This window comes from Aptenodytes forsteri, unplaced genomic scaffold (assembly GCF_000699145.1).
Source record: "Aptenodytes forsteri isolate BGI_AS27 unplaced genomic scaffold, ASM69914v1 Scaffold41, whole genome shotgun sequence".
Taxonomy (NCBI): Eukaryota; Metazoa; Chordata; class Aves; order Sphenisciformes; family Spheniscidae; genus Aptenodytes; species Aptenodytes forsteri.
In genome coordinates, this window is record NW_008796211.1 from 3298998 (window position 1) to 3312149 (window position 13152).

The 13152-nt window shown below is 37.1% G+C and overlaps 1 protein-coding gene across 1 annotated transcript in view; it reads right to left on the reverse strand.

The window, feature by feature from the left end:
* Nucleotides 1–12178, reverse strand: part of FAM172A (family with sequence similarity 172 member A) — a 257761-nt gene extending 245583 nt beyond the window's left edge. The window contains exons 1-3 of the mRNA XM_009288276.1: nt 12073–12178; nt 8692–8793; nt 5927–6027 (exon numbers count right to left, since the gene is read on the reverse strand). Coding sequence (XP_009286551.1) covers nt 5927–6027; nt 8692–8793; nt 12073–12178 — 309 coding nt within the window. The remainder of the gene's footprint in view (nt 1–5926; nt 6028–8691; nt 8794–12072) is intronic.
* Nucleotides 12179–13152: the final 974 nt, after the last annotated feature.

The following is a 13152-nucleotide window of genomic DNA, read 5'->3' on the forward strand; positions in this document are numbered from 1 at the left end:
CCTGCTGACCGATGCCCAGCCAGTTCCTGAGCAGCGATCGCCGTCCCCTGGCCAACTGTCCCCAGTTTATATACCGAGTGTGACATCACATGGTATGGAATATCCCTTTGGCCAGTTTGGGTCAGCTGTCCTGGCTCTGCCCCCTCCCAGCTTCTCACTGGCAGGGCATGAGAAGCTGAAAAGTCCTTGAGTTAGCGTAAGCACTGCTTAGCAACAACTAAAACATCAGTGTGTTATCAACATTATTCTCATCCTAAATCCAAAACACAGCACTGTACCAGCTACTAGGAAGAAAATTACCTCTATCCCAGCCAAAATTAGGACAAACAGACACCTGTTAAGTATTTGGCATCTAATCTCTTTGAACAGAACAACCTCTTCAACAGCCCTAGCCAAGCAAGTATCCCATGAAAACAAATGTCCATGAACCCACCTATACATTACATCACTATCAATTTGTTTTGTCCTTTCAGTAAGACAAATTTTTCCAACCACTAAATAACTACCAGCAAATATATAACAGTAAGTCAAGGTACACAAACATAATTTTGCTTAATCCATGGTGTGCAGCATGTAATTTATTATATTAAAGTCTCACTAGCCAGAGAAAATCTGGAATGTTTAGTGATAAACTGTCTGTGCAAAGAAACTAGAGTGTAAGGATTTCTACTAATCATCTGCAAATTTTATTTGGAACTTGATCCTGCAGCCCTTATTCACAAGATCAGACCTATTGAGTTTATTCACATGAGCTTCGGCTGCAAGATTGGACCTTAAGTACTATCAGGTGCACGTGCAGCCTATCATCAGATTTTGGGTTATTCATGTAAGAAGCTACCCTTTCAAATGCAGACTACTTAATGCTTCCTTCTTCATTAACTTACATGTCCTCTTCTGCTGCTCTATGCTTTCATTTGTGCTATGTAAATAGCTTCTTTCTCTCAGTCATCCAAACAAATAATGCTCTTTGCAACCAAGGAGGAAATTAGTAGCAGGTGAACGCTTATTTTTTAAATTATGTTGAGACCAAGCTGTTCTTTAACTTAAAGGAGATCTGGAAAAAAAAATATCCCATTTTACTACGTAGCGATTTTAATTATGGGTTGTCATTGTCATAATTCTACATACTTATTTTTTCCCCACACACAAATATCAACCTTGATGGTTAATCTACTTTATGATGAGCTGGACCTAACACTGCGCACATACTTTAAAGCAGTTTATTTAGACGGACAAGACTTCTCTGACGATGTAAAATTAACTGTATCTTACCATACATGAAACATGCAAGGAATTTCTGACTTAGGTGTTCTATTTCTTTGCTTTCCGTATCTGTTCTACATAAATATAAGGTATTTTCTTGTGCTATGGTGTGCTAACTGTAAAAAAATAACCACAACTCTTCTGCTACCTGCTTACACTTCTGCAGGTCAGACAGGCTGCAATTACAAGAGATGGCATACACTAGTCCTTGAACAGGACCACAACAGAGGCATTTATATCACAGTCCACATTATAATCTACATATTTACAAATCCTATTTGACTTATTTAAAGACATGGGCAGCCAGGCAAACTGTCAGTAGAGGTAAAAGCCTCTTCATTAGTGATGGCACTCACAAAAACACCTGCAAATATTAAATGGCCTCCAAGCAATCACCAAATTATAATTACCCAGTGCTAGAGCTGTAAGAGACAGACAGAGGGACAGACATTAACTGCCTACTGATGCTAGGGATACTCTGGTTACTGTAAAACCATGGAAGGAGAATGTCAGCATAATCTTTCTCAAACAAAGTCTTATTATCAACACAACCTATATGACTGGCAAAATGCAAGGTAAAATCCCAGCAACAGATTTTAGTAGTATTTTCTTTATAATTCCAGCTAATTTCAATGTCATGATCAAGCAGGGGCTGAACCTGACTGTTGGCAATTTCAGTAGCCATAATATCAATTGAAAGTGCAGTACAAACAATAAACAGACATTGACTTAAAATGCAAGAAGACATACCTCATGTGAGTCTAATCTGGAGTTTAACCTAGAATCCAAACCTCCAAAACTCCTGGCCAGAAAAAAAAAAAAAAAATTCAACCTTGAACTGGAACGGTACGTCTGCAACAACTGAATTGTTGTCATAAAATTGTTCTCAATCGTACTTCAAACTTGCCACACGGATTAATCGGCAGTTAGAAGCAGCTGCAACACCATGTTCTGTGCACTTCTGTTGCCATTTTAATTTTTAAAAAGCAAATGGAGAGGCTCTCCACAAAATTCAATGCCGCAATAGCAATGACTGAACCAGAATCACAAAATTATGAACAGTTCACTAAATTGTCTATTAGGAGCACATATTAAGAGGCTGCAGAACAAATTGTGTGCCTGAAATAACAGATCAATGAATGAAGAATAAAGAGACATAAGAAGTGGAGACGTTGACGAACCATTGTGATTTGTGAAGAATCAATTTCCATACAGCCAGAGTAATGGCAGAACATCACAGATAGTGTATTCATGGCTTTTAGCAGCAAAAAATCATGGACTACCAAATGGAAATTTATTAATGCTCCAAGAAAGAGAGAATGATGCTGTAACATAAGGCCAGAAGTATACCCACTTCTTAAAATTAGTAAAACACAATAAAAGCAGCCCACTATATATATGTACAGTAAAAAAAGAGTTGCCTTGGGCAAGATGGGTAAATCCTTTAAAAATCAGAGAACCAGCAAACAATGACTGAGCTAACAATGGAAACACTGAATACATAAAACATTTTTGTCCGATGATACAAGTCTAGCTGCTTTATCATCTCACTGTATGTCTAGCTACATAAATGTTCAGCCACAAATACATGTTAGAGAACTCCTAAAGCCAAAGGATGATGTTTCAAAGTAAAGGCCTATGGCCAGATTTTACTACATCACCTTACGAATTATCTGAGCTGCTGCTTCTTAAGCTATCACAGTTTGCTGAACACAAGTTACCCTAGACTACAAAATGGCTAATCAGAGGGTAATATACTGCTTCTGCACTATTCAACATCTACATCAGTGACCCACCAATCTATGGCACAGGAGGAGGTTTTATCTATGTGAACAAAAGCCAAGGGTCTTGCCAGTCAGCATCCCCTGCATTCGCAGATAACTATATAAACACTCTGTGCCAAAAACAGACAACGGAGCATTTATAAATTTATGGCTTGTTGGAAGAACTGTGTAGCATCAAGCACCTAGCAGACAACAAACTGAAACACAGATGAGTTTCTTTATTCTCTAAAAACACAAAACAAATAAACAACTTAGAACAATTCACCCCATCAGATTCCTGACCTCAAACCTTCCTTGCCTTTTACCTACCAATATAAACAAAGTGCATTTTCAAAGATCACTCAAACCTGAACACAGAGAATGACTACAACTAAGGCAAAATGCACAAGACAGATCACATACATAAGGCACCCACTCCATAAGCACACTGCACCTCCTGGTTAACCAAAAAAATCACAAAAAGTCATTCATACTACGATGGGTTGAAGCTGCGGCACTCACTATTCAGATGCGCAGAATGAGGAATTTTATGATGTTGCCAAACACGTACAAGAAGGTGTGATGGTACAGGAGCCCACATGGAGACATACTAATCTTCATAGCTGTGTCTTGTCCAACTCATTTATTTGGAAAATGGGGATATTTGAACAATACAGGCACACACAAAGGTCTGCACATATGGACCATGGAATAGGTGCCAATCTGTTTCCTGCTGGAAGAAATGTCTATCAAGTAACTTAGACAATGCAACAGATTGGGCAACAGCACATTCCCTGTTTTGGAAAAACATACAGTTGAGGTGAAAGGATATGACAAGCAGCAGCGGTAGCCCCATCATCTCCTCCCCTGCCACAGTTCTTGCAGGAACAAGGAGGAGGAGGAGGAGGTAAAAAGCAAGTTCTTCAATCCCCAGGAACAAAGGCCTGGCAGGACAAAGCAGTGCTCAACAGCTGGGCAGCTTCAGCACATCCCACACAGAGCCCAGGCTGACCCCTGAATGAAACAGAGGTGCTGAGCTAGCCACAGAGCACCAGGTCACTGCTCGACAGAGGTTAAGGACAGATGGTGTGCTATTCCTGTTAATCAAGATGGGCAGAAGCTTCTGCCGTGCCCTCCTTTCTTGAGCCCGCATGCTCAGTGCCTACAGAAGTTCCCAGAGCCTATCCTGCCATACCTAGAAGAGACCATGTAATTAGATATTTCTTCAGCTTCAACAAATGCACTCATGGCAGCACGAGAAACTATATGAAGCTATTTGGTGATAAATTTAAGTATATACTCACTTATCCATACAAGAAACTCAATCAAGATGCTTTATACTATTTACCTTGCAACAGCGTACGACTGGCTGTCATTTCAGACAGTTTTTTTTTTTACTATTTAGTACACAAGTATACTGGCTGGGGGTGCACAAGAAGCTGGGAGGGGGCACAGCCGGGACACCTGACCCCAACTGACCAAAGGGATATTCCACAGCATATGACGTCATGCTCAGCCTATAAAGTTGGGGCAAAGTAGGAGGAAGGGGGGACATTTGGAGTTGCCTTCCAAAAAGGTGTTTGTCTTCCCAAGTCACCATTATGCATGAAGAAGCCCTGCTTTCCTAGAGATGGCTAAACATCTGCCTGCTGATGGGAAGCAGTGAATTAATTCCTTATTTTGCTTTGTTTGCACACACAGCTTTTGCTTTACCTATTACACTGTATCTCAGCCCACAAATTTTCTCCTGTACCTCAGCCCATGAATTTTCTCACTTTTACCCTTCTGATTCTCTCCCCATCTCACAGTGGGGAGTGAGCGAGCAGCTGTGGGGGGCTGAACTGCCCACTGGGGTTAAACCATGACAACAAGAAAGTTTAAAAGACAAAATGTCTAAACATGCACAATCAAACATATCTCTGAGTAGTCAGAATTAATGTACACAATGAGTAAGTGGGTAATAAATGTGTTTAATCATTATTAAAACAGTAACACTAATGAAAGTAGACAAGCAGTTCTTGAATGACATGCCATGATGATTCCGACAGAAATGGCCAGGCAACGTTATATAGTCTCCAAGAAAAAGACCCTAGTTTGTGCACAGAGCTGTGCATCCCCTTTCTCCAAAGGCCACTCTGACTTAAGCAGCATTACTACCTAGAGGTGAGCGTGCTGAGGCTGTTCTTTCTGTTGGGCAGGGGAGGTTGTGACAGTGCAAGGAAGACCTCAGCACACACTGTTCTGCATTCACTGAGATCAGATGCCTTTCTTTAGTCAATGCTCTGACTCCTAAAGCACTACAAAAAGCATGGCACTGAAATTCAAGTCATTTTCACATAAAAAAGGAACCATGGTCAGTCACTTCTACTCCTACTACATCCACAACATCCCTACAAAAAGCCTGGGAAGTATTAGATATTTGGATGCTACTGGTACAGCAAATATTTAATCAAATAACCATCAGATCTCTACTTAATCAATCTGGTGGCTCCTGGTATCTCCTGGTAACATGAGAAAACCAGCCAATACATTTATCTTCAGCTAGAAGCAAAATGCCACAGTTTTGTACCCAGTGCTTCGCCTTGAGGAGAAGAAAGTTAAAGAAAATACTGCATTTCATAATATTCTCTGATTTGTGTAATCTAGATGATATTCTACTTTGAACATAAACTAAAGTCAAATTGTAGTCTAAATCACATCTTAAGCTATATAGCAAATAATGGAAATTACTGTTAGAGCATTAACACGCAACAAATCCTGAAATGCCTTTTGTTAAATGGCTGCAGCCTCACTAAATCTTTATTAACGTATATAAAAGTATCACTTCTACAGAGAAACACAACAAAAACCACAGCACACCAATACATATACGCATGCATACACGCACACAATTTATATACCTCTCCAAGAGCTTCATAGCGCTTTTGGTTCCATCTATGCAAATCTTCACGATAATTAAAAACAAATGGCTCCCCAGTTTTTATGTGTCTTAACTGCCCTTCTGTAAAAGAAACAAAATCATTACATTTTAATATACTTCTTCATTAAAAGTAAGATACATTTAACTGCTGAAAATTTAAAAAGAAGTCTACATCTAAAAATTGGGCTATTATTAATTCCTTCTCCTTTTTTGGTTATAGTATTTTTGAAGGTAAACAATTGTGGCATAACAACAACATGCATTCCCCCTGAATTGTATACATGGCTAGATAAAGTTAAACACAAGTGATGACAGTGAAATTACATGCAGATATCAAATGCCAAACTGCTTTGCAAGAAATATTTATGTCTCAACCTCTATGGATTAACAGTGAAATGTAAACATTAGAAGAAGATCAACATTAATATTTGATCTTCAATGTCAATTAGGTGATCAAATTGTAGCTACAAATCCCCTATTTCAAAACCAACTGCATTTATGAAGAAATGCGAGTACAAATTGAGCTGGAGGCTGGAAGGAAAGGAAACACTTATTTTCAAGATTAACAACATTCTAAATTAATCTGAAAAAAACCCCATGTCCACAGTTAAGGTAAATATCTTAACTCCTAGGCACAGTGCAATCAAGTCAGAGCTCTTAGATTCACAGTACACTGAGATTACAACATTAGAACAAAGCAGAATACTTGATCAGAGCAAAACCACATGATATTCTCAGATTCCAATGTAACTTTCTGCAGTTGCCTTTGTTTATAGCAAAAGTTTAGTAGCATACCCAACCACAGATGAAGACGTCAACTGAGTTAAAGTAACAATAATAAAAAAATGGCAACCAAATAAGAAGCAAACTGCAGAAAACAGATACCTTACCAGTAATGTTTCAGCTTATTAGACAAAACACAAGTTATGGTCTCAGAAAATCACAAAATTGCAGTAAATCAGAGAAACATTAAAAACGGGGATACGTACAAGTATCTCCTTTGAAAGCTGAAATGTCTGCACGATGAAAGTAAGGTTTCTCAGCAAAATATTTCCTCTTCAATAGTAAGAAATTGCTAACCTAGTTCACAACTTTTCAGGACCTTTACATTTTGATTCTTGATGTTTTAAATAAAATATTTAAGATCTGATATCTCTAATAGTTACGCTTATCTGCTTATTTGACTTTTTTTTCCAGGCCTGTCTTACCTCACGTACTAGACACCAAGGGAGTATTTCTCCCCAACTTCATATCCCTGTCTCAGGTCCAAATATCCTTCTTCTCATATTTTCATCATAACTCTACCTTCAGCTGTTCCTTCTCACCTAGTTACTCTTCAAGTATGCCCTTCAACAGTACATGAAGTTGCTCTCTCCACAAGTAAAGTGGAACAAATATCTGGTATATCTTTTCTTTGGCTTTCTGGAACCCTTGTCTTCTTCAGATTCTTTAAATCTGATAAAAATCTTCCTTACTTTTCTATCATAAAAAGAAGCATGATTATGACATAAGAGTACATGACTGAACATTTGAATTAAATGTACAAAAGCAAAACGGAGACCTTTTTGCTTTGCTGACCAGTAGCATATGTAATAGGTTTTGCTGCATTCTATGGAAATCACTCAGGCTGTGAGGTTAGTGATGGAATATTCAGTAACATCATTCTAAAACATCATTCCCCAAAATTCAAATTTCAGCCCTTTTTATCAACCACACATGAACCATTAACTCTGAAGTCAGTAAGGAAGACAGTAGACACTGTGCAGATCTAAAAATAAGGAGCTGAAAAGTGACAGAGCTGAACCCCTCCCATCAAAGAAAGAGCATCACTTTCATGACACTTTCAGTCTCTAAGTACCTTCCTGTGAAAGCCATCAGGGTATTAAAAAGCTAAGTGTTGCATAAATGACTATCATTTAAAGGAAAGCTCTTTTTTTTCTTTAAAAGTGGAAGATGTAAGACAGGCAGATTTAGAAACTAAAGTTCCTCTGTTCACAGAACAGGCACTGCAAAGTAGAATTGTAAACGTCCCGATTTGTCCTACAGGTTTCAAACAATCTTGAAAGAGCCATTTCCTGGAGTCTGGTATTACATCAGCTCAGAGGCTTATTTCTCAGCTGGATTTTAAAATGTATGCGCTGGAAATTATAAATACTACTAACTCATTTAACACACAGATTCAGCTAGGTGGAAGTACTTGTAGTCATCACACACTTAGCTGTAATGCAAAACCGTGACCCACACCAGAAGAGTAAGAGACAGTCTATCACATTGCTCATCCTTCCATCAATATAAATAGGTGTTTTCCTACTGGTATTAATAAAATACCTGGGATAAATTATTAGCTAAATAATAGCTTCTTTTGTATCCATAAAAATGAATCAGTAAATAAAACGTTTCTTAAATGAGTGACCACTCTTTAATTTTGCTTTTTAATGCTAATGCTACAGAAATTACTTTCAGAATTTTTGTATTGACACTTCTGTAATAGAAAACAGGAAGTCATAAAGTATGCACAATAAAAACCTACAGTATTGTATAAAGTGAGGGATTTTTGTTACAATTTTATGAAATAAAAAAATATTACTTAGAAAGATTTACAAGTCTGTTAACACTAAGGCTTAAAATTTTATCCTTAACAGAAAAGTGTGAAATTCTAATAGGGACTTATAAGGTATAATTAAAGTTCTGATAACCTCTCAACATTATTCTAAGTATAGCCTTTACAAAGCATATACGACTTACTTTCATTAAAAATGTACTCAAATCCTTCCAGAGTATCAGGAAATTCAAGTGGTGGCTCATCTTTTTTCATTAGTTCATCCAAGTCTATTCTAGACAATAAATCTGAAAAAGGAAAAGAAAAATTACATAAGGCATGCTATGTCTTTTTTACTTCACTATTATCACTGACAAAATGTGTTTGTTCAGATTTGTAGATCTTAAGGGCAGAAGGACATCCTACATACTACTAAACATAGGACTTCATTGTGGGAAGTCTCGTTCCAGATTCAAAAGCTGGGCCTCATTGTCAGCATATCTTCTTATTTATTTATTTACCTATCTATCTCTAATGTTGATCAAAAAATGTCCAGGGACAGAGAAGCCACCAAAGACACAGTGATTTGTTTCAATGATTCATTACCCTCCGTGTTAGAAATACATATCTGGTATGCATCATGGTTTTAACATGAACTTACCTAGCTTCAATATCAAGTCATTGATACATTCTTCTTGCCTTCTTGAAGAGCTCAGATTATCAAATGCATGTCATCTCACAGGCATTTACCAGCTGTGATCACAACACTCCTTAACCCAAATAGACCGAGGTATCTGAATCCTTCTCTCAACCACCCTCCTTTAACAACCCTCGAGGCAGAGAGAACTGCCATCCATTTTATAGCAAGCCATGACATACACAGCCTTTTCAGACTAGGATGGTATGTCCTAGTACAGTCTGCATTCACTAATGCAAGTACACTAAAATAAGTATAGTCTGCATTCTTCGCCCTAGATTTAAGGATTTACATTTAACCAGAGGCAAGCATATAGGGACATCTTTTGCTTACATCTAACTACTAAACAATTACTGCATACACAGATAATAGTTTACAGTCATCTCTCCGCTCCTTATTGCTCATCACCCACACAACCTGATGCTGCCCTTTTAACATTCTGATTATTAATGAAAAATCATCTAGAAATGACTCAGCAGGATTCCCCTGAAATGTATTTTCCTCGTAGATGAATTTGAAGACCACACAAACATTCAGTTCGAGTGCTACACTGACTTTTCACTATTATTGTTTCATAAATCAAGATACCATGTATTACCAAGGAAATGCATTAAGTATTCTAAGTATATTGGTTAATTACTTTTACCATCCAAAGTTGTAGTTCAAAGGAAACAAAACAGTTTGAAAAGACTCATTTTCTTTAAACTTGCTTTGTTTGACATTAACTACACTTCCACCCTTTAATTACGTAAAGTCATTATTTGAATAGGTTTTGTATCACTATTTTTGCTTAGTCTTGTTGCCAGTGACAAGCCTTTAGGTTACCCACGTTACCTAAGTTTAGTATTGGTACATTAATACTTTGAAATATCTACGATGTTTAAAATGTACTGAAAATTATCTTCAACATTCTTGACAGTTCCTTGGCCTGCTCTTTTATAACTCTTCAGGTTCACATGACATTCATTCCATCGTCCATATGACTGTCTCCAGCTCCTCCTTCTCTAAGTGGTTTCACTGGGCAAAGCTGGAGGACCAAAGGCCATCTTGTACGGCCACTGAAATTCAACATTTCTCCAACCCATACTATGGTATCTGAGCACCTCTGGTATCTAAATAGCTATACAACACCCGACGTTGACTTGAAGATTTCTAAATGTGGCTTTCTCAACCATAGCTCACTTTTACATCAAACCTATTTAATAGCAAGCCCCATGACATTCAGTTCACATAAGCAATCACATGCTTGTTCTTGTGCACTGTCCTTTGAAAGTTCTGGGGGAACTGCTTTGGTCCTCAACCAAATGACAGGAGAAAGAAAAGAACTTTGTCAAAGAAGTTTTTCACAACATGATGTAAAAAGCATGCCCCTTCCTCCTCCGTACTTTCACAACATCAAGGTAGCAAAACAGTCTTTAGCACATCTTTCTCTCCTTGGTGAAGAGACTCCAGTCACACCACACCTCTAGAATTTAATCTCACCAGAGTTTTCATGTCTTCTTACTGTGACCTATTTGGAAATGTGTTTACACAGAAGTGTCAGTTACTATGTAATAAAATACCCATCTCCTGAGTAGCAAGGGCAATACTATGTGAACTACATTAAGCTTATCTGCAAAATGTACAGTTTGTCATGATTTACAGCTTCCATCAGTCACTCAGGAAGACTGCCACTGGCCTGTGCTCCAACCACCGAGACAGCTGCTTTCTTCCTGTGCAATTTTTCAAGTTAAAATTAGCTAAAGCCTTCTTATAACTTTGAGATTCTTTCAAGATCTGATCCACCATTCCTGCCTAAGATCTTGGACTCTCCAACTCAATTTGAGACTGGTTCAGCAGAGCCCAAAACTGAGTGCTTTTCAGGAGACCTTCTATAGCTCAATGGGAGTTCACTAGACCGCATGAAGAAAACAACATCCTCACACAAAGTTTGCATTATGTGGAATATTTCTTGGACACTAATCCTTAATGAAGATCAAATCAAGGCCAAGTATAAAACGGGACTTTTACTTTTCCAAACATGAAGTATAATTTCATCAAAATATACTAATTTGGCAGAATTAGTACAAGGTTTGAAAAAAGCACCACATAGGTTTTCACCAAATGTTTCACAAATACACAGTTAACACTGAAGAAACACCATCTACCATCACTGTATAACAGAACATATATTTCTAATAATACTTTGGTAGAAACCCGATTTTTACACTGGAGTTGCAAGGTATATTCTTTTCCTCTTTTGAAAGACAATTTAGAGAGTAAATGTGTGACACAAACACTTTAAACACAATGTTTGGTTAGCTTACTTGTACGTCTAACCAACTCCATGTACTTCCAGAACTCAAAAACAGTATCTAAAAGATGTTATTTATTTATTTTTTCCTCAAGAAAATTACTCCACTAAGTCACTTAGGTCCATTTTTTTTTTAAACATAGAATACAAAGAAAAATTTATAAAATCAACATGGAAATCAATATGCTGAAAATGTTTTCCCTGCTAACATTCTAGTCAAAGAGATTTTTAAAAGCTGTAATATATGTGCAAAATTATAAAACCTAAGTGGCATAAAAATTAAATGATAACTCCCAGAAACTAAGAACACAGAAGCACCAGTCAATTTTCTCAAAGGATAATTATGAAAATTAAGAAAATTAATGGATATCTTATTCTGTCACTCCTTACCACAGATCGTTATTTTTATATCAGCTTATGAAAATACTGATAATGGACACACCATTAGACAAAAAGCATTAGCATAGATAGACTAAGCCTCTTCCAGTATTGCAATTCCCAGACTTTAACCCACAGTTATATCAAACTATTTTCCTTTCCTTAACAATTATTTTTGAAATGTCAATATATGTAAAAACAAGGCAAAAAGACTCATACCCTTTAATGCAGTAGTCTTCTCTTTTTCATCTGGGCCTCCTTGCTGGAGCTGAGCCATCATTACCCAAACTGTCAACAGATTTAAAATACTGAGGTAAATGTACATTAATCTTCAAAGGACAATCTGAAAATCAACAAGAGTTGGAAATTAACAAATTTACTGACTTCTACTTCAACAGATCTCATTTGCTACTGCTTACATCACAAAAAACCAGAACTTGTTCTAAAAGCAAAAGTTTCTTGAGTATTATAAACCCCTATGATATGCAAGGTAAAATTAACTTCCTCCTCTCCTTCAAAACTTATACTGGACACTCTAAAGTCTCATCACACTATTCTGGACTAAGACGTTTTACAACAAAGTGTGACACACACTCCAGTATCAAGTTTGGTCAAAGATTCAAGTTCACCAGAATGAACACTGATTTCTCCCTAATCCTGAAATGTCATCTATCTGATCGATACTTCTTTTTTGTGATTCTAATGTAACATCAGTAAATGATAAGCCTTTTGGAGAAGCACCACACTTGTAAGTCCACAGTAGAAGATACAAGAAAAAACAAAACATAATCAACAGAACTTCAACAATTTTTAAGGATTTTCTTCATCAATTAACTCCACTTTATTGTTCTTACTGTACTATACAGTTTTGTTTTAGTAAAACTACACAGAGTACACAGTTTTAAACCACTGTGATTTCTACAATACATTATCAGCCTTGAAATGTATAGAATAAATGTCCTGCTATAGAATGAACCTCAATATATTCAAGGTAAAAATTTACACGCAAAATATATTTCTAAATTTCTCCTGTTCCACAGAAGGCAACCCAGACATTCAAATCTGCAATCTCTTTCATCTTCAATCTGACACCAAGGGAGCAAACTACCACATCACAATCACTGCTTCTTCCTTCTCAATAAAAAGACTTCTGTGCATTGAATTTTTTTTCCCTTCATCTTTTTTGGTTCTTTGTTTTATCTGTCAGTCATTAACAATTTGTTTTATTCGTCTCTCCAATATACTTTACCAGACATTCAAATCTGCAATCTCTTTCATCTTCAATCTGACACCAAGGGA